Consider the following 27,359-nt stretch of genomic DNA (forward strand, 5'->3'; position numbering starts at 1 on the left):
AAGGAAGAAACCCAACCACTAGCCCATCCATTTCCATTCACTACTGTGCTCAATTTATGTTGCACTGGGAAGTGGATACCAGGAGACTGAAAGCTGAGTATTTTCAGGGGAAAACCTTTTAGACACTCACTTAGGGTCTTGTGGCTTCAATGGTAAAGAATCTGCTTGCAGTGCGGAGGACCTGGGTTCAGTCCCTGGGTTGGGAAGATACCTTGGAGAAGGAAAGGCTACCTACTCCAGTATTCTGGCCTTGAGAATTCCACGGACTGTATAGTCCATGGGGTTGCAAAGAGTTGGGCATTACTGAATGACTTTCACTTTCAGGCCTTAAAACTATGGGAATAGAGCATCATGAAACCCACTGCAGTCTCCAACCTCAGCTTCCACAGTTAACGGCCTTGGAAAAAGGCAGCAGATACCCCTAAAAGTGAATGCCATTTGCAAAAACTATTTTTAATGTCAAGAAATAAAATTCCAAATAATCAGATGTTTTCATTACATAAAATCTAGTTGGTTAAGATATTTTTAAATGCCATAAAGGAAAGCATAGATCAAGATATTTGGGGCTAATGAAAAATTACACTTAGAGACTAAACGATACACCTGAAAAGAGAGAGGAAAATCTCCCTGACAACCATTGCTGCTTGCCACCAATGGAAACCTCACCATCAAGATGAGGGTGTCCTTTTCTGAGGGCTTCCCAGGTGGTGCTAGCGGTAAAGAACTTGCCTGTTAATGAGGAGACATAAGAGACTGAGGTTCGATCCCTGGGTTGGGAAGATCACCTGAAGGAGGGCATGGCAAGCCACTCCAGTATTCTTGCCTGGAGAATCCCATGGACAGAGATGCCTGGTGGGCGACAGTCCATAGCATCTCGAAGAGTCAGACACTGACTTAGTCGGAAGTGACTTAACACGCACGTCGTTTGCTGAGGTCTGTAGCTTACCAGCTCTGCTGTAGTTGGCAGGGTACTCAGAGGTCGGATCTGGTGGAGAAGTCAGGCAGTGACTCCAGAGGAAGAAGTTTCTGCACTTCTTTGATGCTTCAGCTTTTTATAGGCCTTTCTAATTATGTATTCCCCCAACCAACTACTACCATCCAATAGGGAATGTGATGACTGATTAGATTTCTGAATGTCCATCAGGTAAATCCTGATTGGATCTTTGCTTATAATCAGATGAGTTGATTGAATCAGATATTCATTCATGAGGGATACATGGGGGGAGAGGTGTCAAAGACTCAATCATTGATTCATTCTGGGAATACCAATTGCGTTTAACTAATAGGATCACTTATGGAGGCTTCCCAGGTGGTGCAGTGGTAAAGAATTTGCCAAGCAGGAGATCCTAGACACCCGGGTTCCATCCCTGGGTTGGGAAGATCTCCTGGAGAAGAAAATGAGAACCTACTCCAGTATTCTTAGCTGGGAAATCCCAAGGACAATGGAGCCTGGTGGGCTACTCTCCATGAGATCACAAAGAGTCAGACATGACTAAGCATGGCACACACACTCCCTCCACACACAGTAGGGTCAGTTATAACCATGGGTGTGAGACAGGGAAGCCACTAATATTTCCTGAGATTGGAAAATTAAAACAAAATTTGAAAGCACCATTGTTTTGGAATCTTTCGACAGATCAGTGTAATCAAAATGTCCCACAATTAAAGCAGTTGCAAAAACACTGTGGTGTCATTCCCAAAGGAAACAACATAAATTATCTGTGTCAAACTGTTACTTAGGCTGTACATCAGAAATATAGCAGATCATGAGTCTGTTAAAGGGAGGAAGGCAAATGCAACTGGGGATGTGCTTGGTCCTCTAGGCTTCAGTTCAGTTCAGTTCAGTCACTCAGTCGTGTCCGACTCTTTGCGACCCCATGAATCTCAGCACGCCAGGCCTCCCTGTCCATCACCAACTCCCGGAGTTCACTCAGATTCACATCCATCGAGTCAGTGATGCCATCCAGCCATCTCATCCTCAGTCGTCCCCTTCTCCTCCTGTCCCCAATCCCTCCCAGCATCAAAGTCTTTTCCAATGAGTCAACTTTTTGCATGAGGTGGCCAAAGTACTGGAGTTTCAGCTTTAGCATCATTCCTTCTAAAGAAATCCCAGGGCTGATCTCCTTCAGAATGGACTGGTTGGATCTCCTTGCAGTCCAAGGGACTCTCAAGAGTCTTCTTCAACACCACAGTTCAAAGGCATCAATTCTTCGGTGCTCAGCCTTCTTCACAGTCCAACTCTCACATCCATACGTGACTACTGGAAAAACCACAGCCTCGACTAGACAGACCTTAGTCGGCAAAGTAATGTCTCTGCTTTTGAATATGCTATCTAGTTCAGTTCAATTCAGTTCAAGGAAAAGTTGCCAAAGAACTCAATGTCCACCATTCTGTTGTCATTGGATATCTAAAGCAAATTGGAAAGGTGAATAAGCTCCATAAGTGGGTGCCTCATGAAATGACAGAAAATAAAAAAATTGTCTTTTTGAAGTGTCTTCTTTTCTTATTCTATGCCACAACAATGAACTATTTCTCAACCAGATTGTGTCCTGCGATGAAAAGTGGATTTTATACAACAACCAACAATGACCAGGTCAATAGACCAAGAAGAAGCTCCAAAACACTCTCCAAAGGCAAACTTGCACCCAAAAAGGTCATGATCACTGTTTGGTGGTCTGCTTCCAGTCTGGTCCACTACCGCTTTCTGGATCCTGGGAAAACCATTACATCTAAAAGGTGTGCTCAATAAATCAATGAAATGAACTGAAAACCACAATGACTGCAGCTGGCATTCATCAACAGAATGGGCCTAATTCTTCTCCACAATGACATTTGACTGCAGATCACACAACCAATGCTTCAAAAATTGAACGTATTGGGCTACAAAATTTTGCCTCATACACTATATTTGCCTGACTTCTCACCAACCAAATACCACTTCTTTAAGCATCTTGAAAATATTTTTCAGGGAAAATGCTTCCACAACCAGCAGGAGGCAGAAAATGCTTTCTAAGAGTTCATTGAATTCTGAAGCATGGATTTTTACACTACAAGAATAAACAAACTTATTACTCATTGGCAAAAATGTGTTGATTGTAATGGTTCCTATCTTGATAAATAAAGATGTGTTTGAGCCTACATATAATGACCTGGTAGCTCAGAAGTAAAAGAATACCCCTACAATGTGAGAGACCTGGGTGTGATCCCTGGTTTGGGAAGATCCCCTAGAGGAGGGCATGGCAACCCACTCCAGTATTCTTGCCTGGGGAATCCCCATGGACAGAGGAGCTTGGCAAGCTACAGTCCATGGGGTTGCAAAGAGTCAGATACCACTGAGCAATTAAGCATGGCACAGCACATAATGATCTAAAATTCATGGTTCAAAACCACAATAATATTTGCACCGATTTAAATAGTTGAGGATTCCAGGCTTTTGAGCACAAGTTCAGGCTTAGTTACTCTGTGGCATGTTCGAACTTCCCAAATCAGAGATTGAACCTGGGTCTCTGCTTTGGCAGGTGGATTCTTTACCAGTGAGCCACCAGGGAAGCCCCCTACTCTTACTCCTTATTATGATTTTAAGCCAACGTTTTCAGAGAAGTCCTGACTTAAGCCCAGAGGGGTGAAACCACACTTAGAATAAAACCCCATACCCACCAGAGATGCTAGGAGAGCTCAAACAAAACCTTGTGTGCACCAGGACACAGGGATCCCACTAGAGACTGAGAGAGACCTGCCTTTGAGTGTCTGAGTGCCTCCTGCAGCAGCACGGGTCAGCAGTGACCTGTCATGGGGACAGGGGCTCTGTCTGTAGCAGACCTGGGAGACAGGGCATATGAGCCCCACCATAGAGCCACTGAACAGACAATCTACAGCCTGGAGGGCACAAACAAAACCTTGTGCCCACCCAGACCCAGGAGAAAGGAGGAGTGACTCCATAAGAGACTGACCCAGACCTGCTTGTGAGTGCCCAGAAATCTCTAGTGGAGGCGTGCATTGACAGTGCCTGCCATGGGGTGACAGTGGCTGCCATGGGGTTATGAGCACTGAATTAAACAGTCCTCGCATAAGCCCTTTTGGAAGAGGTCACCAATACTGCCACTCAGTTCAGTTCAGTCTCTCAGTCACGTACCACTCTTTGTGACCCCAGGGACTGCAGCATGCCAGGCCTCCCTGTCCAACACCAACTCCCTGAGCTTGCTCAAACTCATGTCCATCGATTCGGTGATGCCATCCAACCATCTCATCCTTTGTCATCCCCTTCTCCTCCTGCCCTCAATATTTCCCAGCATCAGGGTCTTTTCCAATCAGTCAGTTCTTCTCATCAGGTAGCCAAAGTATTGGAGCTTCAGCTTCAGCATCAGTCCTTCCAATGAATATTCAGGACGGATTTCCTTTAGGATTGACTGGTTTGATCTCCCTGCAGTTCCCGTAGTTCTCAGGTCATTGGCCCCAGACTTAGAGTAACATCATCAGCTTACCTGGTTCTCAGCCTTAATCTTCAGTTTGAGATGAACTTCTGTCTTTGCTGGTACTCTAGTTTATAGACAGCAGACTGAGAGACTTCTCAGCCTCTAGGCAAACTCATTCCCATAGTAAATCTCCTCTAATATATACAGGTGACTCTGGAAAACACTGGTTTGAAATGCTCAGGTTCACTTACATACAGATGTTTTCCAAGAGTATATATTGTTTTATAGGATCTAGTTGGTGGAATCCAAGGATGTGAAAAAGAAGAAAAGGAAGGCAGAGAATAAATGATACAGGGAACTCAACTGAATGGGGGGTAGTGCCTCTAACGGACACATTGCTCAACAATCAGCTGCACCCTAGTGGTTACTCAGGAGAACCCTGACAAATACAGTATCTTACCACAGGCAAGGAGGTCACATAAACCCACAGGTGTTTTGTTACACAACCTGACATCTGATGTCAAAACATGCTATTATGGTATTCCGTAATAGAGAGAGACAGGGGATTTTATGGAAATAAAGACAATTTCTCACTAATATAATGTAACCCTTGTAATTTTTGATTAGGTATAGAAACACTGAAACCATGTTACATGCCTCTATGATTTTAGTATTTTGCTAAAGGAAATTATGCAACGTCCCTGGTCAATAGATTAATTAAAAAAGGATCATTGTCCACCATGGGTAATAGGTCAGCAAGGCTCATAAGTTTAGCTTATCTGCAGTGTGGACGACCCCTTCCAGAATTGGGAGCCATCCCTTTTTCAGTAAAACCCTTTCCACCCCCACAAAAAGGTCAATGACTGAAAGCTATGGAGGGACCAGGACAACCAAGAGGGCTGCTCATGTCCAGAGTCATGGCCTGAGTCAGCAGTGAGAGACCTGCCTGGGGTCTGCACTGGAGTGGCTCACTGGCCACTGAGTCTGTTTCTCTCTGTGTATATTACCCCACTGAACAGCTCCAAAAGTAAGCAAGGAGGTAAGAGATGCACCAGGTTGAATAGAGATCTGGTGGGAATGGTAAGGTTTTGGATCATGGACAACTCAGTGCTTTTCTTTTTTAAAAATCAATGTCTGGAGATTTCCCTGATGTGAACTGAAAAATCAGGAAAAATACATCATGAACAGCAGCAATCCATTTACAATGAGGGACTCTTTATTTCTGACCATTTCTTTACAGCCAATTACCCAGAGATAACTCCAACATGTGAGTCTCAAGCTCAAATCCACCTAAAGAAATGTAGGTTCTTAATTCTGACTCTACAAGCATTCCTATTCCAGCAGACAGTATTTCTGTCTGCAATCCTGCTTCCCTGCAGGATCCTTTCCTTTTCACATTCACATTGAGCAGATGTCTGAAACCATGGTTTTATTTCCCCTTCACGATGGATCTTGTCCTAGACTTCAGTTTCCAAGTGCTCAGAAGAAAGCTTTCCATTGATGCTATGGACTAAGCAAGGGTGTTACCACCATATATGATGGGCTCAGGATGACAGAATGTGTTATCTCCACAGGGTGGATAGGGGCATGAAGCTAATACAGATGGTCCTGGGATGTCCCAAGTCCTCCAGGATCTCAAGCAGTTCAGTCTGACACTGGGAAAGTCTCCTGGGTTGGAGGATCCCACCAGAGCTGAAACTTTCCTGAGGGACAGGGTATAGCTCTTGACTTAACCTGGGGAGCCCAGAGGTGTGTCGCAGCAGCTTTTCCAGGATGGCCATGGAGAGGAGGTTCCCACGCAGACTGAAGGACATGAGCTGGAAACAGCGGCTCAAGATATGCAGAATGGATTCCAAGTGGGAGTCTCTGATCCCAGATTGCTCTAAGTACAGCTCCTGGAGGGTGGCTGAAACTTTCTCCAGAAGAGCTGGGAGGAGCTCAGGACTAGAGTAGGTCATCGTGACCCCACTCAGATCCAGGCCCTTTAGCTGACTGATGTTTGGACTCTGAGACAGATGGGTCAGGTCTGAATTTGTAAGCAGGCAGTGAGTAATCCCAAGGTTGTCCAAGGGGGTCTTCAGGCACCTGGGGAGAAAGAGAGGAATTAGGTATTGGAAACTGAGGTGGAAGTTGATTGCAAGTTGAGAGACAAGTGATCTGCCCAAGCCCATGTTTGAACTGATCACCTGATAAGGATTAATACCCAGAAAGGACAATCTCATTGCAGCCAGTCATTTCGCCTTTTCTGTGTGACCAGGTCAAGTACATAGAGTCTTAAAACCTCTCTCTCCTCATTACTCAAGCAGAGAAAAATGTTCTCTGCTTCCTTATGAAGAGGAATGAAGATAATGGAATGGACTAGGACAAACTCAGAGGAGAGCTTGGCATCTTGTCTCAATCAAGATTGGACATCACTGAAAGTTAATAGTAAGAGATATACTTACTAGGCAGGCTACCTTCAGAACATGCTTGGGCCCCAGACATCCATCTCAGGCAGGTGAGGCTTCTGGGTGACTTGCATAGAGGACAAACCTGGGCAAAATCCCACAGCATCCACAGAGGATACCATCCTGTGGGGCTCACTTATATCCCTGCTTTATCTGCAAACCACCTTCCAATTTTTATGATCCCTTTGACACCTGCCCTATTACCATCATCTCCAGAATCATGCATTTCCCATATATTATTTACCATATCTGGAGCAAAAAAACATCTTTTTACAGGCAGAGAATTTGAGATAGGCTCATCCTGGTCAGAAAGGTGAAGAACACAGAGCTTCAGTTTAGAAATGCTCAGGGCTGGTGGAGTTGCCCTCTTCCCTTACCTATTATCCTAAGTCACCTAGAAAAGATATCTCTTCCTAAGAAGAAACCAAATAACTATCCTCTAGATTCTAACCCCTAGTCTATAGTTTCCAGCACAGTGTCCCTTTCCAGAGCCTCTCTCCAAGTTTGGACCCCTACCTAAATTTAGGTGGTTATGTGATACCATAGTTCACAATGGAGCAGCAAAGGGGACAGTACATTTGCTATTCTCTTGTTGGGTTCACTGTTACCTGGTCAGTGGTGCACACTCACCTGAGCATCTGGTCCAGGCAGCCTTCAAGGTAGAAGGGGGATTCCAGGTGGAGATCCCGGACGTGGTGCAGCCTTAGGAACTGAGAAGTAATTTTGACAACGTGCTCTTCCTCCTGCTCCTCAGAATCAGGCATGTGGATGTGGGAGATGAGGAGTCTCTTCAAATTGGTCATCTGGCCCAGGAGAGGAGCAAACATGGCCAGGGTGGACAGATGCCAGGTGCGATCCACGTATACCTCCTGGATACAGTCCAGCTGCACCATGCTCAGGACCTTCATAATTTTATCCATGGAAAATGAAAGAATCCTCAGCTTCTTACAGCACAGGTGTATGGATGCTTTTCTCTGCTCCACCCATCTCATAAGGCAGGTGAGAAATCCATCCATGCTCCTTTCCTTGAGGTGAAGTTCTATGAACACCTTGAAGGGAGCCAAGGGCTGCTCGGTCCTTGGCCTGTCCTCAGCCCCTGGTGCCATTGAAAAGCTTGAGGGCACATGGACACTGGATCCAGACCACATTCTCCAGAAGTCCTGGCCAGTATTCCTTAAATCCAGCACACGCAGTTTGCACCTCCTGTGGGGAAACGACAGATCGGCAGTGATGGTTTTAATAATATCCACACAAACTTTAGGCAACACTCTGACTTCCCACATGAGTTTTTACTTCAAATTCCCAACATCATGTGCTGCCTTGTCCTCCTCTCCCCTCTCTGCTTCACCCTCCTCCATCTCCTTTTCCTCTTCCATTTTCCTTAGCTTTCTACTTCTAGTGGCCTTAAACATCCCTGGGGGGAGGCTGGGGCTTATACTTTCAGATTTCCTTGCATCTTAGGCACTCCTACATTGCTGGAAGGCATTCCCCAAAGTGAGCTCAGCAATGGCCAAGTCTCTGTGTTTCTTCATTGGCATCATCAGAAGTCACTGGTCCATCCATGTGCCATCTACGTTCCTGTCTTCAGCTGTCTGTTTGGGACTGCCCACATCCTACCAGATCACGTGCATCTGACTCACCTTGGACGATCCTTCTGTGTGAGCAGGACATCAAGTCCATCCAGCACTGCTTGTAACGTTACCAGATGAGGGGTCTGCATCAGGCCCCCCAGAGGCAGACGGACAAAGGGCCAGGCTTGAACCAAGGCCTTTAAAATCTTTCTGTGTCTTCCCCAGAATGCTTCCATGAAGAGTGGGGGGAAGAGCTCGATGGGCAGATACTCCAGAGTAGAAATAGCCAAGGCCTCTTCTGTTAGTAGGCTCTTTCCTGCCAGGTTCAGGAGTCTCAGGGGGTTCTGGATACTCATCCTGAATTTGCTCCTAAAGGAATCCTGTAAGAACTTTCAGAGAAGAAGGCATCTTTCTCAGGTAAGCATGAACATTACTTCATCTGTCTCCCCACCCTTTAGAGGAACCAACTCAGAGCTAAAGTCTCTGCTCTGACAATTAGAAGAGCCTTAGTTTTGCAAAATTTCACTCTGGGCTTAGTGGGCACAGTGGCATAGTTCTGCCCATAGGGGCACCTGAACAAGCATTTCTTAAGGACCAAGAAGGAAGAAACCCAACCACTGGTCCATCCATTTCCATTCACTGCTTTGCTTAATCATGTTTCAGTGGGAAGTGGTATGAAGAACCGAAGGTTAAGATCCATCTTTTAGGGGGAAAATATTTAAATCACTTAGAACCTTAAAACTATGGGAATAAGATCATCATGTAGCCCAATACAGCCTTAAATGAATACAGCCTCCATCCTCAGTTCCCACAGTTAACAGGCTAAGATGAAACAGACTCCTTAAATGACTCCTTATTTTTAATGTCAAGAAATAAAATTTCAAAAATATAGATGTTTTTATTCTCCAGTTAAAACAATTTAATTTAAAAATTAAATGTTTTCATTAAAAAATAAAATCTTGTTGGTTAAGATATTTTTAAATGATATAAAGGAAAGCACATATCAAAATGTTTGGGATTGAGGCAAAATTACACTTAGAGATAAAACCAAAGGCTTACATGTATACACCTGAAAATAAAGAAATCTCCCTGACACCGCTGCTGCATGCCACCAGTGGAAACCTGCTGACCATAGATAAGATGAGGGGTCTTTTGCTGAGGTCTGTAACTTACTGGCTCTGCTGGGGTTGGCACGGTGCTCAGAGGTCAGATCTGGTGCAGAAGCCACCAAGTAGCTTGGAGATGACAGGCAGCAAATCCTGAAAAAGAAATTTCTGCACCTCTTCTTTGATTCCTCAGGTCTTTATAGGCCTTTCATATCACATCTTTGCCCCATCCAACTGCTACTATCCAATCAGAAAGTGATGCCTGATTAGATTTTCAAATGTCCAATAGGTAAATCCTGATTGGATCTTTGCCTATAATCAGATGAATTAATTGAATCAGATATTCACTCAGGAGGGATACATGGTGGGAGGAGAGTCAAAGGCTCAGCCATGGGTTTACTCTATAACACTGATTGAATTCTTCTAATTGGGTCACTGACTGAGGCATCCCAGGTGGCTCAGTGGCAAAGAATCCAAGCAGGAGACTTGGGTTCCATCTCTGGGTTGGGAAGATCCCCTGAAGAAAGAAATGGCAACCCAGTATTCTTGCCTGGAAAATCCCATATACAGAGGAGCCTGGTGGGCTATAGTCCATGGGGTCACAAAAGAGTCAGACAGTTAGCAACTAAGCAACAACAACATCAAGTTGTGACTTTTGTTTTACATTGGAAACAGCAGATCATTAACCTATTAAAGGGAAATGCAACTGGAAATGTGCTTGGTCTTCTGGGATTAACTCAGGGCTTCTCTGTAATAGCTGACTCAGAATCACAGTAAGGAGCAAGGGTGGGGACTAGGCAGTGTGGAGGGGGTCATTCCTAAAGGACTATGTGAATGACCCAAACAGAATAAAATAAGTTTTGTCTGTTTTTTTTTTTTTTTTTTCCCTCTTGGGGAGGAGGGAGACTAAAAGACTTTTGGTGGGGTTTAGAAATTAAAAAGGAAACTGTTAACTTTGAGACCATTTCTTTTCATAAAGATGGGATCAGCAGAGAAAACTGACATGAAAAGATTAAATCTGAGAATGTGAGTGCAGGGAGAGTTGTGAGCTCTGGGAAGCCAGACATTTCCAAAACTGAGAGGCACTGATGGTGGGCCCTATGGGCTGTTTGAGAACTTACTGAGGGGAGGTAAGTGAGCTAGTTAGCTTGCACCTAACCACGTCCTTCTTGTTGGCAACTGCTTGCTTTTGCTGTTGTTCATTTGCTCAGTTGTTTCTGACTCTTTGCCACCCCATGGACTGGAGCATGCCAGGCTTTCCTGTCTATCACCAACCCCCGGAGCTTACTCAAATGCATGTCCAGCCAGTCGGTGATGCCATCCAACCATCTTATCCTATGTTATCCCCTTCTCCTCTTGCCTTCATTCTTTCCCAGCATTAGGGTCTTTTCCAGGGAGTCTGCTCTTCCCATCAGGTGACCAAAATATTGGAGCTTCAGCTTCAACATCAGTTTTTCCAAAGAATATTCAGGGTTGATTTCCTTTAGGATTGACTGGTTGGATCTCCTTGCAGTCCAGGGGACTCTCAAACATCTTCTCCAACACCACAGTTTGAAAGCATCAATTCTTCTGTGCTCAGTCTTCTTTATGATCCAACTCTCACATCCATACATGACTACTGGAAAAACTATAGGTTTGACTATAGGGACCTTTGTCAGCAAAGTAATGTCTCTGCTTTTTAATATGCTGTCTAGGTTGGTCATAGCTTTTCTTTCAAGGAGCAAGCAGGCTTTTTTACTTTCATAGCTGCAGTCACCATCTCAGTGATTTTGCAGCCCAAGGAAATAGTCTGGGTTTCCCTCGTAGCTGGGCTTTCCTCATAGCTGCAGGCAAGTAAAGAATCTGCCTGCCATGCAGGAGACCTGGGTTCCATTCCTGGGTCAGGAAGATCCCCTGAAAAAGGAAATGGTAACCCACTCCAGTATTCTTGCTTGGAGAATCCCATGGACAGAGGAGCCTGGCAGGCTACAGTGCATGGGGTGGCAAGAGTCAGACATGACTCACTGACTGAAACACCACCACTGTTTTCTTTGTTTCCCCATTTATTTGCCATGAAGTGATGGGACTAGATGCCATGATCTTCATTTTTTGAATGTTGAGTTTTAAGCTTTACAACTCTCTTCTTTCACCTTCATCAAGAAGCTCATTATTTCCTCTTTGCTTTCTACCATAAGGGTGGTGTCATCTGCACATCTGAGGTTATTGATATTTCTCCCAGCAATCTTAATTCCAGCTTGTGCTTCATCCAGTCTGGCATTTTGCATGAGGTACTCTGCTTAGAAGTTAAATAATCAGGGTAACAATATATTATATACAGGGTGGCAGCTGCTATCAATATGCATTTTCTTTTAGGTTCTTCACACATGGCACTAGTGGCAAAGAACCTGCTTGTCAATATAGGAGATGAAAGAGACCCAGTTTCTATCCTGGGTCTAGAAGATCCCTGGAGGGCATGGCAACCCACTCCAGTATTCTTGCCTGGAGAATCTCACAGACAGAGGACCCTGGTGGGCCACAGTCCATAGGGTCGCAAAGAGCTGGACATGACTGAAATGACGTAGCACATACATACAGGTCAGCACACACAGAAGTTACTCTTAGATGGCAATTTGTTCCAGCCATTTTCCTTGGGGCTTGGTAGCCTAACCATAATCCTATAGGCTTTTGTTCCAAGTATATTTTGATAATTCTGTTTCTTCAAAATTAGAGAAGTTCAACAAAAATTCTGACCAAAGTGATGCTATTCCCCAGAAAATAAAATTCTGTTCTTCTCCTCATAGTATGCATTGTTCACAAATACCAACAGCTTTCGCTACAAAATTCAGACGCTCTCTCTCCATATATGTATATTAAGGATCTGCCATGTACAGGGAAGACTCCCACCCCAGGCTGCATCTCACAGAGATTTTTTACAGTTTCAGGATGCAGAGAAAACAAGATTCTCTCTCTGCCCCCAAGAAATCTTGATGCCTTTCTTTCCTCCATTCACTGAGATGTCCAAATAATTCAGTTATAAAACAACCAAGGAAAGCTGGGGTTTTATTTTATTCATTCATTAATTTATTTTTGGCTGCACTGGGTCTTCGTTGCTGCACCACTCTAGTTGCAGTGAGCAGGGGCTACTCTTTGTTGGGGTGCTCTGACTTCTCATTGCAGTGGCTTCTCTTGTTTCAGAGCACAGACTCTAAGGCACAAAAGTTTCAGTAGTTGTGGTGCATGGGCTTAGTTGCCTGGCAGCATGTGGAATCTCCCCAACCAGAGATCAAATCCATGTCATCTGCCTTGGCAGACAGACACTTGTCTACTGAGATATCAGGGAAATCCAAGAATAGGCGTTTTGAATTGTGTTCTCTACCTTGGTATCCTTCCAAAGGATTCCTTTCACCATATTTCTACCATGAATATAAGTGGCCTTTGCATGAAGTAAGCTTAAATTGGATTGTACTCATTAGACATTTTAACTCCCAGGCTATCAAAAGCCTTTATTAATGACCTTCCATAGAGTGACTTAGTAACAATGATAATCATGAACATCTCTGTTTACTGAACACAGACTGGATGAGCAGGAGTGTCGGCACTTTTTGCCCACTACCGCAAGTAAGCTTCATAGGAAATGTGAAGTTCACTGCTTTTTTCCAAATTTTTAGCTTGGTAGATTCAGGGCTGGGCTTGGGAGAGGAAATTGTGACATCCATGCTGTGAATAATTGGTAGATTCCCTCAGTTGAAAGGTTCAGAAGGCCCCCTGTGTTGTCAGACAACCTAAGTTGTTAGGATAGACAGACTGACAGACTTCACGTGCTATCAGTGAAAACGAGTAAATAGCAGAGTCCAAACTGAGGATGTTTGTATGAGAGCCCAGCTTCTGTGAGATCCAAGGAGGTAGAAGTAGTCCAAGTGTTGGAGTATTCTAGAAACTATAAAAGCCCAGCCCTCTCCCTTCCCCCTGAGTAGAGTGTAACATCCTCTGTTCACCTCCACACAGAGCCTATTTGCTCAGGAGACACACTCTGTGTCAAGGAGAAGGGAGCCTATGTGTACAGAGGTACCATCCTTCCTACCCCAGTTCTGGGCCAGTAGGACTTCAAGAGTCTGGTGAGGAGCCTAGGTTTAGCATTTTTGTTGCTTCTCCTCATGGCCTTATTTGCTGCACAGGTCAGAGCAGCCCCTTGAGCCCATCAGGGAGTTGTTCTGTCCTGATCCCCCAGTCAAAGGATCCCAAGTGAGATTCCAAAACATCTGCTTCTGGCTCCCTGCTCTGGTGTTTAGAATGTTTCTTTCTGTGCATCCAGTTCCCTCTCCCAGCATTAGCCAGCTCAGAGCCCTCTCTCTCTGCAGCCTACCTTCTCCTCTCCTAGAACCTGGAGGATGGCTACAATGTTGAGACATCCTTCCACTGAAACCAGCAGTAATCAAGGAAATCCTCTCAAATTCCTCTGGGTTATTTGGAGTTTTATGACTAACCCCAAGGCATAGTCAGTTTGCATTGCTCTTCTGGATCTGTTAGGCACCTAGGAATGCTGGAGGCAACTCCACCTGGGTTACAGAGGAGGACCCTCACTCCTCTGCTCTTCCTAGAGGTAACAGCTTTTTGGAGACCCTTGGGACCAGTTCCCTGCAGAGGCCTTCTCCTCTGTGGCTCTCTTCTTCCAGCACTGGAGCTGACAAAGTTTTTCTCAGGTCCAAAAAGTCTTTTACTCTCCCAACTCAGATCTCTTCTTGCCCTGAAAGGCCTTGCCCTTTTTGCTTTTTTAAAAGGCCAGGTGTCTGGGTTGGTGGTCCTTGCCCCATGTAGTGCTCAACAGGCTTTTGTCCCACTTTAGATCCATTATCATCTTGCTGTAAACAAGGAGCTGTTTCTTTTTCAGTTCAATCACTCAATCGTGTGTGACTCTTTGCCACTCCCGGGACTGCAGCATGCCAGGCTTCCCTGTCTATCACCAACTCCCAGAGCATACTCAAACTCATATCCGTTGAGTCAGTGATGCCATCCAACCATCTCATCCTCTGTCATCCCCTTCTCCTCCCACGTTCAATCTTTCCTAGCATAAAGGTCTTTTCCAATGAGTCAGTTCTTTGCATCAGGTGGCCAAATTTTTAGAGCTTCAGCATCAGAACTTCCAATGAGTATTCAGGACTGATTTCCTTTAGGTTGGACAGGTTGGATCTCCTTGAAGTCCAAGGGACTCTCAAGAGTCTTCTCCAACACCACAGTTCAAAAGCATCAATTCTTCAGTGCTCAGCTTTCTTTATAGTCCAACTTTCACATTCACACATGATCACTGGAAAACCCATAGCTTTGACTAGATGGATCTTTGTTGGCAAAGTACCATCTCTGCCTTTTCATATGCTGTCTAGGTTGATCATAGCTTTTCTTTCAAGGAACAAACAAGCTCTTTTACTTTCATGGCTGCAGTCACCATCTGCAGTGATTTTGGAGCCCAAGAAAATAAAATCTGTCACTGTTTCCATTCTTTCCCCATCTATTTGCCATGAAATGATGGGAATAGACGCTATGACCTTAGTTTCCTGAACACTGAGGTTTCTAAAATCCACATGAATCAGCCAGAGGTGTACATCTATTCCCTCCTTTTTGAGCCTCCTTCCCATCACCCTCCCCATCCCACCCCTCTCGATTGATACAGAGCCCCTATTTGAGTTTCCTGAGCCATACAGCAAATTCCCATTGGATATCTATTTTACATATGGTAATGTAAGTTTCCATGTTATTCTTTTCATATGTCTCTCCCTCTCCTCTCCTCTCTGTATGTCCATAAGTCTGTTCTCTATGTGTTTCTCCATTGCTGCCCTGTAAATAAATTATTCAGTCCCATTTTTCTAGATTCCACATATGTGCATTAGAATGTGATATGTATCTTTCTCTTTCTGACTCACTTCGCTCTGTATAATAGGTTCTAGGTTCATCCACCTCATTAGAACTGACTCAAATGCATTCCTTTTCATGGCTGAGTAATATTCCATTGTGTATATGTACCACAACTTCTTTATCCATTCATCTTTTGATGGGCATCTAGGTTGCTTCCATGTTCTAGCTATTGTAAATAGTGCTGCAAAGAACAATGGGATACATGTGTCTCCTTCAATTTTGGTTTCCTCAGGGTAAATGTCTAGGAGTGGAATTGCTGGGTCATATGGTGGTTTTATTCCTAGTGTTTTAAGGAATCTCCATACCATCTTCCATAGTGGCTGTATCAATTTACATTCCCACCAACAGTGCAAGAGTGTTCCCTTTTCTCCATACCCTCTCCAGCAATTCTGACCAGTGTGGGGTGACATCTCATTGTAGTTTTGATTTGCATTTCTCTAATAATGAGTGATGTTGAGTATCTTTTCATGTGTTTATTGGCCATATGTATATCTTCCTTGGAGAAATGTCTGTTTAGGTTTTTTTCCCCCACTTTTTAATTGTGTTGTTTTCCTGGTATTGAGTTGTATAAGCTGCTTGCATATTTCAGAAATTAATCCTTTGTCAGTTGTTTCATTTGCTATTATTTTCTTCCATTCTGTGGTCTGTCTTTTCACCTTGCTTATAGTTTCATTTGCTGTGCAAAAGCTTTTAAGCTTAATCAAGTCCCACTTGTTTACTTTTGTTTTTATTTCCATTACTCTAGGAGGTGGGTCAGAGAGGATCTTGCTTTGATTTATGTCATCAAGTGTTCTACTTATGTTTTCCTCTAAGAGTTTTATAGTTTCTGGTCTTACATATAGGTCTTTAATCCATTTTGAGTTTATCTTTGTGTATGGCATTAAAAGTGTTCTAATTTCATTCTTTTACATGTAGCTGTCCAGTTTTCCCAGCCCCATTTATTGAAGAGGCTGTCTTTGTCCCATTGTATATTCTCGCCTCCTTTGCCAAAAATAAGGTACCCATAGGTGCATGGATTTATTTCTGGGCTTTCTATTTTGTTCCATTGGTCTATATTTCTGTTTTTGTGCCAGTACCATACAGTCTTGATGACTTTAGCTTTGTAGTATAATCTGAATCAGTAAGGTTGATTCCTCCAGCTCCATTCTTCTTTCTCAAGACTGCTGTGGCTATTCTGGATCTTTTGTGTTTCCATATGAATTGTGAAATTTTTTGTTCTAGTTCTGTGAAAAATGTAATTTGGTAATTTGGTAATTTGATAGGGATCACATTGAATCTGTAGATTGTATTTGGTAGTACAGTCATTTTCACAATATTGATTCTTCCTACTCATGGACATGGAATATCTCTTCATCTGTTTAGGTCATCTTTGATTTCTTTCATCAGTGCCTTATAATTTTCTGTGTACAGTTCTTTTGTCTCCTTGGCTAAGTTTATTCCTAGATTTTAATTATTTTTGTTGCAATGGCGCATGGGCTCGAGCCTTTAATTGCTTTTTCTGATTTTTTATTGTTAGTATATAGAAATGGAAGTGATTTCTGTGTATTGATTTTGTATCCTGTAACTTTGCTAAATTCACTGACTAGCTCTAGTAATTTTCTGATACTATCTTTAGAGTTTTCTATGTGCAGTATCGGGAGCTGACTGTGGCTCAGATCATGAACAATGTTTTTGTTATTGCCAAACTCAGACTTACATTGAAGAAAGTAGGGAAAACCTCTAGACCATTCAGGTATGACCAAAATCAAATCCCTTATGATTATACAGTGAAAGTGAGAAATAGATTTAAGGGACTAGATCTGATAGACAGAGTGCCTGATGAACTATGGATGGAGGTTTGTGACATTGTACAGGAGACAGGGATCAAGACCTTCCCCAAGAAAAAGAAATGCAAAAAAGCAAAATGGCTGTCTGAGAAGGCCTTAAAAATAGCTGTGGAAAGAAGAGAAGCAAAAAGCAAAGGAGAAAAGGAAAGATATAAGCATCTGAATGCAGAGTTCCAAAGAACAGCAAGGAGAGATAAGAAAGCCTTCCTCAGTGATCAATGCAGAAAAAAAAAAAAAAAGAGAGGAAAACAACAGAATGGGAAAGACTAGAGATCTCTTCAAGAAAATTAGAGATACCAAGGGAACATTTCATGCAAAGATGGGCTCGATAAGGACAGAAATGGTGTGGACCTAACAGAAGCAGAAGATATTAAGAAGAGGTGGCAAGAATACACGGAAGAACTGTACAAAAAAGATCTTCTCAACCCAGATAATCAAGATGGTGTGATCACTCACCTAGAGCTGGACATCCTGGAATGCAAAGTCAAGTGGGCCTTAGAAAGCATCACTGTGAACAAAGCTAGTGGAAGTGATGGAATTCCAGTTGAGCTATTTCAAATCCTGGAAGACGATGTTGTGAAAGTGCTGCACTCAATATTCCAGCAAATTTGGATAACTCAGCAATGGCCACAGGACTGGAAAAGGTCAGTTTTCATTCCAATCCCAAAGAAAGGCAATGCAAAAGAATGCTCAAACTACCGCCCAATTGCACTCATCTCACACGCTAGTAAAGTAATGCTCAAAATTCTCCAAGCCAGGCTTCAGCAATACATGAACCATGAATTTCCAGATGTTCAAGCTGGTTTCAGAAAAGGCAGAGGAACCAGAGATCAAATTGTCAACATCCGCTGGATCACGGAAAAAGCAAGAGAGTTCCAGAAAAACATCTATTTCTGCTTTATTGACTATGCCAAAGCCTTTGACTGTGTGGATCACAATAAACTGTGGAAAATTATGAAAGAGATGGGAATACCAGATCACCTGACCTGCCTCTTGAGAAACCTATATGCAGGTTAGGAAGCAACAGTTAGAACTGGGCATGGAACAACAGACTGGTTCCAAATAGGAAAAGGAGTACGTCAAGGCTGTATATTGTCACCCTGCTTATTTAACTTATATGCAGAGTACATCACGATAAATCCTGGGCTGGAAGAAGCACAAGCTGGAATCAAGATTGTCAGGAGAAAAATCAGTAAGCTCAGATATGCAGATGACACCACCCTTATGGCAGATAGTGAAGAGGAACTAAAAAGCCTCTTGTTGAAAGTGAAAGGGGAGAGTGAAAAAGTTGACTTTAAGCTCAACATTCAGAAAACTAAGATCATGGCATCTGGTCCCATCACTTCATTGGAAATAGATGGGGAAACAGTGGAAACAGTGGCTGACTTTATGTTTTTTGGCTCCAAATTAACCGCAGATGGTGATTGCAGTCATGAAATTAAAAGACTGTTACTCCTTGGAAGGAAAGATATGATCAACCTAGATAGCATATTAAAAAGCAGAGACATTACTATGACAACAACGGTCCATCTAGTCAAGGCTATGGTTTTTCCAGTGGTCATGTATGGATGTGAGAGTTGGACTGTGAAGAAAGCTGAGGGCCAAAGAAATGATGCTTTTGAACTGTGGTGTTGGAGAAGACTCTTAAGAATCCCTTGGACTGCAAGCAGATCCAACCAGTCCATTCTAAAGGAGATCAGTCCTGGGTGTTCATTGGAAGGACTGATGCTAAAGCTGAAACTCCAATACTTTGGCCACCCCGTGTGAAGAGTTGACTCATTGGAACTCACTGGATGCTGGGAGGGATTGGGGGCACGAGGAGAAGGGGACGACAGAGGATGAGATGGCTGAATGGCATCACTGACTCGATGGACATAAGTTTGAGTGAACTCCAGGAGTTGGTGATGGGCAGGGAGGCCTGGCATGCTGTGATTCATGGGATTTCAAAGAGTCAGACACAACTGAGTGAGTGAACTGAACTCACCTGAACTGATGTGCAGCATCATGTCATCTGCAAACAGTGAGAATTTTACTTTTTTCCGATCTGGATTTCTTTTATTTCTTTTTCTTCTCTGCTGTAACTAGGACTTCCAAAACTATGTTGAATAATAGTAGTGAGAGTGGACATCCTTGTCTTATTCTTGATCTTAGAGGGAATGCTTTAAGTATTTATTATTGAAGATGATGTTTGCTGTAGGCTTATCTTCTATGGCCTTTACTCTGTTGAGGTAGGTTCCTGCTATGCCCATTTTTTGAAGAGTTTTCATCATAAATGTGTACTGAATTTTGTCAAAGTCTTTTCCCCTACATCTATTGAGATGATCATATGGTTTTAATCTTTCAATTTGTTAATATGGTGTATCACATTGGTTGATTTGCATATATTGAAGAATCCTTGCATCCCTAGAATAAACCTAACTTGATCATGGTGCATGAACTTTTTGATGTGTTGCTGAATTCTGTTTGCTAAGATTTTGTTGAGGATTTTTGCATCTATGTTCATCAGTGATATTGGCTTGTAGTTTCTTTTTTTGTGTTGTCTTTGGTTTTGCTATCAGGGTGATGGTGGCCTCATAGAATGTATTTGGAAGTGTTCCTTCTTTTTCAATTTTTTGAAAGAGTTTTAGAAGGATAGGAATTAGCTCTTCTCTAAAGCTTTGATAGAATTCTCCTGTGAAGCCATCTGGTCCTGGGCTTTTGTTTTTTGGGAGATTAAAAAAAAATCACAGCTGCAATTTCAGTGCTTGTAATTTGGTTGTTCATAATTTAGATTTCTTCCTGGTTTAGTCTTGAAAGATTGAACTTTTCTAAGAATCTGTCCATTTCTTCCAGGTTATCCATTTTATTACCATATAGTTGTTCATAATAGTCTCATAATCCTTTGTGCTTCTGCATGATCTTTTGTAACTTTCCTTTTTCATTTCTGATTTTGTTAATTTGATTCTTCTCTCTTTTTTCCTTGATGAGTCTGTCTAAAGGTTTGTCAGTTTTGTTTATCTTCTCAAAGAACCAGCTTTTAGTTTTATCAATCTTTACTTTTATTTCTTTTTCATTTATTTCTGCTTGGATCTTTATGATTTCTTTTCCACTACTAATTTTGGGGTGTGTGTGTGTGTGTGTTTTGTCGTTGTTCTTTTTCCAGTTGTTTTAGGTGTAAAGTTATGTTGTCTGTTCGATGTATTTTTTTTCTTGATATAGGATTGTATTGCTATAAATTTCCCCCTTAGAACTGCTTTTGCTGCATACCATAGGTTTTGAGTTGTCGTGTTTTCATTGTCATTTGTTTCTAGAATTTTTTACATTTCCCTTTTGATTTCTTTAGTAACCTGTTGGTTATTTAGAAACGTATTGTTTAGTCTCCATGTATTTGTGTTTCTTACACTATTTTTCTTATAATTGATATCTAGTCTCATAGAGTTGTTGTCGGAGAAGATGCTTGATATGATTTCAATTTTCTTAAATTTACTGAGATTTGATTTGTGAACCAAGATGTGGTCTGTCCTGAAGAATGTTCCATGCACACTTGAGAAGGTGTATTTTTCTGCATTTGTATGGAATGTCCTGAAGATATCAATGAGAGCTATCTCATGTAATGTATCATTTAAGATTTGTGTTTCCTTATTAATTTTCTGTTTTGATGATCTGTCCACTGGTGTGAGAGGGGTGTTAAAATATCGTACTATTATTGTGTTACTGTCAAATTCTCCTTTTATGTCTGTTAATGTTTGTCTTATGTATTGAGGTGCTCCTATGTTGAGCGCAAAGGTGTTTACAATTGTTATGTCTTCCTCTTGGATTGATTCCTTGATCATTATGTAGTGTCCTTCCTTATCACTTGTATTCTTTATTTTAAGGTCTATTTTGTCTGATATGAGGATTGCTACTCCAGCTTTCTTTTGCTTCTCATTTGCATGAAATATATCTTTCCATCCTCTCAGTTTCAGTCTATATGTGTCTTTAGGTTTGAAGTGGGTTTCTTATAGACAGCATATATATGGGTCTTGTTTTTGTATCCATTCAGCCAGTCTGTGTTTTGGTTGGAGAATTTAATCCATTTATATTTATAGTAATTATTGATATATATGTTCCTATTGCCATTTTCTTAATTGCTTGGGATTGATTTTGTAGATTTTGTTTTCTTCTCTTGTTTTTCTTCACTATATAAGCCCCTTTAAGCCTGTGTTGTAAAGCTGGTTTGGTGGTACTGAATTCTCTTCACTTTTGTTTTTCTGAAAAAAATTTTATTTCTCCATCAATTTTGAGTGAGAGCCTTGCTGGGTAGTGTAATCTTGGTTGTATATTTTTTCCCTTTCAGTACTTTAAATATGTCCTGCCATTTCCTTCTGGCCTGCAGAGTTTCTGATGAAAGAACAACTGTTAAACATATGGAGTTTCCCTTGTATGTTGCTTGTTGCTTTTCCTTTGCTGCTTTTAATATTCTTTCTTTGTGTTGAGTCTTTGCTAGTTTGATTAGTATATGTCTTGGTGTGTTTCTCCATCGGTTTATCCTGCATGGAACTCTTTGTGCCTCTTGGATTTGATTGACTATTTCCTTTACCATTTTGGAGAAATTTTCAACTATAATATCTTCATAAACTTTTCATACCTTTTATTTATTTTTTCTTTTTCTGGAACCCCTATAATTTGAATGTTGGTGCATTTGATATTGTCCCGGAGGTCTCTGAGACTATTCTTAGTTGTTTTCATTCTTTTAACTTTATTCTGCTCTTCAGAAGTTATTTCCACCATTTTATCTTCTAGCTCACTGATTTGTTCTTCTGTCTCAGATATTCTATTGATTCCTTCTAGAGTATTTTTAATTTCAGTAATTGTGTTTGTCTCTGCATGCTTAGTTTTTAATTCTTCTAGATCTTTGCTAATTGATACTTGCATTCTCTCCATTTTACTTTCAAGGTTTTTGATCATCTTTACTCTCATTATTCTGAATTCTTTTTCAGTAATTTGCCTATTTCCCCTCCATTATTTGGATTTCTGTGTTTCTAGTTTGTTCCTTCATTTGTGTAGTATTTCTGTGCCTTTTCTTCATTATTATTTTTTTAAACTTACTGTGTTTGAGGTCTCCTTTTCCCAGGCTTCAGAGTTGAATTTTTCTTCCGTTTGGTTTCGGCTCTTTTAAGTTTGGTCCAGTGGTTTGTATAAGCTTTGTATAGAGTGAGATTTGTGCTGAGTTTTTTTTTTTTTTTTGGATGTTTCTTTGTTTTACCTCTGATTGGCAAGGCTGAGTGAGGTGGTTATCCTGTCTGCTGATGATTGGTTTTGTATTTTTGCTTTGTTTGTTGTTTAGATAAGGTGTCCTGCACAGTGTGCTACTGGTGGTTGGGTGCTTGGATGCAGGGTCTTATATTCAAGTGGTTTCCTTTGTGTGAGTTCTCACTATCTGATACTCCCTAGGGTTAGTTCTCTGGTAGTCTAGGGTCTTGGAGTCAGTGCTTCCACTCTAAAGGCGCAGGGCTAGATTTCTGTTCAGGAATGAAGATTCCACAAGTGGTTTGTTATGGCATTTAGTGAGATTAAAACAAATAACCAAAAAAGAGAAAACAAAGATGAACCCCAGACAAATGGCAGTTACAAAACCAGGCACATAATAACTAAAATAATGGAATATACACATATACATATATACTTATAGCAAAGTCAAAACAGTCCAACAAAAATAAAGTACAGTAGATTGACCCAGTGGACAAAGGAAATAAAAAATTATATTTACCATTTAAGAACAAAACTAACTAAAGCATGAACTGGAAAACAAAATTGAAGTGAGATGCCAAGTGGGCAATAAAGCAATGAAAACAAAACTAACAAACATGTTGAGAGGAAAAGAAAGAAAGTAAGGAAAGAAAGAAAGATTAGACATGTAAAGTTAAATAGAGGTAGATGAAGATTTATATACATTAAAGGTTACCTGAAAGGGAAAAATAGTAGGAAAGGCAAACAAAAGAATGAATATGGAAAAAATGTAATAGGTTTTAAAAAATAAATTATTAAAAAGAGAAAAGAAAAACGAACAGAAAGAAAAACATGAAAAAAAGAAAAACTCCATAGAACTGCAAGAGCCCAAAGTAGGGGCAGAATTTTATAACAATAATAAAAGTGTGACTGAATATACACATATACATATATACCCATAAGGAAAATGAAAACAGACCAACAAAAATATAGTACAATAGATTGACCCAGTGAACAAAGGAAACCAAAAATTATATCTACCAGTTAAGAACAAAAGTAACCAAAGCACAAACCAGAAAACAAAACTAAAGCAAGGTGTCAATTGGGGAATAATGTAATGAAAATAAAACTAACAAATGTGTTAAGAGGGAAGGAAAGAAAGTAAAGAAAGAAAGGATATGCAAAGTTAAACAGAGGTAGATAAAAAGATTTATACACATGAAAGATTAACTGCAAGGGGAAAAGAACAGTAGGAAAAGCAAACAAAGGAATAGATATAGGAAGAATAATAATAGGTTTAAAATTAAAAAAAAAAGAAAATAGAGATAAAAAAGGAAAACTCCACAGAACTGCAAAAGCCCAACGTAGAGGCAGAGGTTTATAATAACAATTAAAAAATGTGACTGAGAAAAGAAAAGAAAAAAAAAGCTCAAAAGCTTAATTAGATTACATAGTGCCAAGAAAATGGACAACTACATCAGACAGCAGGGAAAAAAGGATGAAAAAAAGAAAAAAGTCCAAAAGAATCTACAGAAAAAGTCAAAACTTGAGTCACTGCTGTCAGAGTCCTTTCTCTCACTGGGAGTCACAGTCCACCTTAACTTCCTAGGATGCCCTCCAACACTGTGCTATTCTCTGGACCAGCTGTGGGGGCAGCTTAGATTCTAATCTGGTCCTATTCCTATGTGTTCTTGGCTCCAATGTCCACAGCTATCAGAACTAGTGTGTTTTCTCTTGTAGGAGCTCTCAATGTCCTTTTATACATTCCATAGACAGAGTCTGCCTAGTTGATCATGTGGATTTAATCTGTAGCTTGCATAGCTGGTTTTTCCTGTGGTCATGTATGGATGTGAGAGTTGGACTGTAAGAAGGGTGAGTGCCGAAGAATTGATGCTTTTGAACTGTGGTGTTGGAGAAGACTCTTGAGAGTCCCTTGGACTGCAAGGAGATCCAACCAGTCCATTCTGGAGATCAGCCCTGGGATTTCTTTGGAAGGAGTGATGCTAAAGCTGAAACTCCAGTACTTTGGCCACCTCATGCAAAAAGTTGACTCATTAGAAAAGACTCTGATGCTGGGAGGGATTGGGGGCAGGAGGAGAAGGGGACGACAGAGGATGAAATGGCTGGATGGCATCACTGACTTGATGGATGTGAATCTGAGTGAACTCCGGGAGTTGGTGATGGACAGGGAGGCCTGGCGTCCTGTGATTCATGGGATCGCAAAGAGTCAGACACGACTGAGTGACTGAACTGAACTGAACTTGCATAGCTGGTGGGAAAGTTTTAGATCTTCTTCCTTAGCCACACTGCCCCTGGGTTTCAATTGTGGTTTTATTTCCACCTCTGCATGTGGTTTTGCTCCTGAGCCTGTCCTGGAGGACTTGGGTTTACCTCTTGGGTCGCATGGGTTCTGGCAGCACCAGGTACTCAGGGGAGTTGGTGGCTAGGGAAGCAGGAAATATAGTGCTCTAGAAGGCTATGACAACCAGTATTGGCCCATACGCTCCAGGATGCTTACCTGGATAACGCCCCTGACAGAGAAGCCTTGTAGGCCACAGCCTACAAGGTCGCAAAGAGCTGGACACCATCAAAGCGACCCCACATTCATAAACGCAAGATTTTTTTTGCTTTTGACAGCTTTGCCCCAGTGAGAGTTGAGCATGAAGGGAGTGCAGCTGCTTGGCTTGCAGAGACCCTATCGGTGTCAAGTGTGTAGGGATGCAGATTGCCTCCTCTGCAGGAGTTATGGCCCTATCAGAGTCTTTTTTCAAGCCTTTTGTAGCTGGTGATCAGAAGGCCTCTTTGGCCAGTCTTTCTCTGTAGCTTTGTTATCTGTTCAGGCACTCAAATCAGGCACTTAATGGGGCATCCTGGGTGGGGTCCTGCTGTGTAGTTCAGTGCGTCAGGCATTTGATGGGCCAGCCTCTCTATTGTTCAACTCTGGTTGCTGGTGGCTCCACCCCCTACACATGACTCAGCAGTATTGCCTTGCTTCCAAGGCTGCCTGACTTTCCTACAAGGGGTTTTCCACCACAATCTCCTCCCTCACAGCCCCTTGACCTGCCTCTCCACAGTCAACAGCAGCCCTTGCCTTGCTATTGTTCCATAATCCCTAAACTCCAGCTCCCAGCCACCATGCCTTCTAGGAGACTGGCGTCCCTGTCTGGGGTATGCATGGCTGTGGCAAGGACTGTTTGAGTCTCATTCCATTTAGGCTGCCACAGATCAACTGTTTCACTCTCAGCCTTAAATATTTCTTCTCTGACTCGGACAGTTGCCCTGATGTGGGGATCGAACTCCTGCTTCAGTTCCCCCACCTGCCGAGGGCAGGTCCAGTCCTACTAATACTCTTTTTTCCCCCCTAGTTCCTTCATCCTACCGAGTTTTGCGTCGTTCTTGCTAAGAGTCAGATATGACTGAGCGACTTCACTTTCACTTTTCACTTCCATGCATTGGAGAAGGAAATGGCAACCCATTCCAGTGTTCTTGCCTGGAGAATCCAAGGGACTCAGGAGCCTGGTGGGCTGCCATCTATGGGGTTGCATAGAGTCGGACACAACTGAAGCGACTTAGCAGCAGCAGCAGCAGCAGCATATATTCTTTTCCAATGATCAATTACTCCTGTTCGCTCTCAGCTGGTGTTCTGCATGCACTTCTGTGTCTGAAGATGTATTCTTGATGTATCCGTGTAGAGAGATGTACTCCATGTCCACCTACTCCTCTGCCATCTTGTTCTCTCCTAATCCCAATTCTTATTCTTTTCCCGTCCTTTCTGTTAACTATAATTTTTTTTTCTAGATCTGTGACTCTATTTCTGTTTTGTAAATAAGTTCATTTGTACCATTTTTAAAAGGTCCCACATGTAGGCAATATCATATGACATTTGTCTTTTTACGTGGCTTACTCAGCCTGACAATATCTGGATCCATCCAAGTTGCTGCAACTGGCATTATTTCATTCTTTTTTATAACTGACTAACATTTCATTGCGTATATGTACCACATCTTCTTTATCTATTCCTCTGTTGATGAACACTTAGGTTGCTTCTGTGTCTTGGCTTTGGTAAACAGCGTTACAATGAACATTGTGGTGGATTATGTAATAGTTTTCTCCAGTATATATCCAGGGGGATTGCTAGATCATATAGTAGCTTTATTTTGAGCTTTTCAAGGAACAGCCATACTGTTCTCTATAGTAATTGAACCAATTTACATTCCTACCAACAGTGTAGGAGGGTTCCTTTTAATTCATACCTCTCTAGCATTTATTACCTGTAGATATTTTTATGATGGTATTCTGATGATGTGACTGCCTCACATATATACCTCATTATAGTTTTGATTTGCATTTCTTCAGTAATTAGTGATTTTGAGCATCTTTTCATGTCTTTTTTGGCCATCTATATGTCATCTTTGAAGAAATGTCTATTTAGATCTTCTGCCCATTTTATAATTGAGTGGTTCATCTTTTTTTTTTTTTCAATACACATATGTTGAGCTGCATGAACTTTTTGTACATTTTGGAGATTAATCCTTTGCTAGTTACTTCATTTGAAAACATCTTCTCCCATTCTGTGCATTATCTTTCTGCTTTGGTTCCCTTGCTGTGCCAGAACTTTTTTTTTTTTTTTTTTTCAAGAACATTGAAGTTTAATTAGGTCCCATTTGTTTATTTTTGCTTTTACTTTCATTACTCACCAAGTGAATCCAAAAAGATCTTGCTGCTATCTGTGTCAGAGGGTATTCTGCTGTTTTTCTCCAAGAGTTTTATAGTAGCCAGACTTATATTTATAGTATCTGGGCTTCCCTGGTATCTGGTAAAAAATCTGCCTGTAATGCAGAAAACCCAGGTTCGATCTCTGGGTCAGGAAGATCCCCTGGAGAAGGAAATGGCAACCCACTCCAATATTCTTGCCTGGGAAACT

At 41.8% G+C, this 27,359-nt stretch overlaps 1 protein-coding gene across 1 annotated transcript; it reads right to left on the minus strand.

Moving 5' to 3' along the window:
• LOC102173024 (PRAME family member 8-like) lies at nt 5,975–8,786 on the minus strand. Its single transcript, XM_005690880.2, has 3 exons — nt 8,500–8,786; nt 7,490–8,062; nt 5,975–6,497 (listed from the first exon to the last, which is right to left on the minus strand). The coding sequence occupies exons 1-3, from the start codon at nt 8,784–8,786 to the stop codon at nt 5,975–5,977; spliced, it is 1,383 nt and encodes a 460-aa protein (XP_005690937.2).

This window comes from Capra hircus, chromosome 16, assembly GCF_001704415.2.
Source record: "Capra hircus breed San Clemente chromosome 16, ASM170441v1, whole genome shotgun sequence".
NCBI lineage: Eukaryota > Metazoa > Chordata > Mammalia > Artiodactyla > Bovidae > Capra > Capra hircus.

Coding starts and splice junctions, on each gene's coding strand:
- LOC102173024 (XM_005690880.2), bottom strand. CDS start 8,786: ATGAGTATCCAGAACCCCCTGAGACTCCTGAACCTGGCAGGAAAGAGC. Junction 8,063..8,499: donor ACACAGAAGGATCGTCCAAG/GTGAGTCAGATG, acceptor GTTTCCCCACAG/GAGGTGCAAACTGCGTGTGC. Junction 6,498..7,489: donor TGCCTGGACCAGATGCTCAG/GTGAGTGTGCAC, acceptor CTTTCTCCCCAG/GTGCCTGAAGACCCCCTTGG.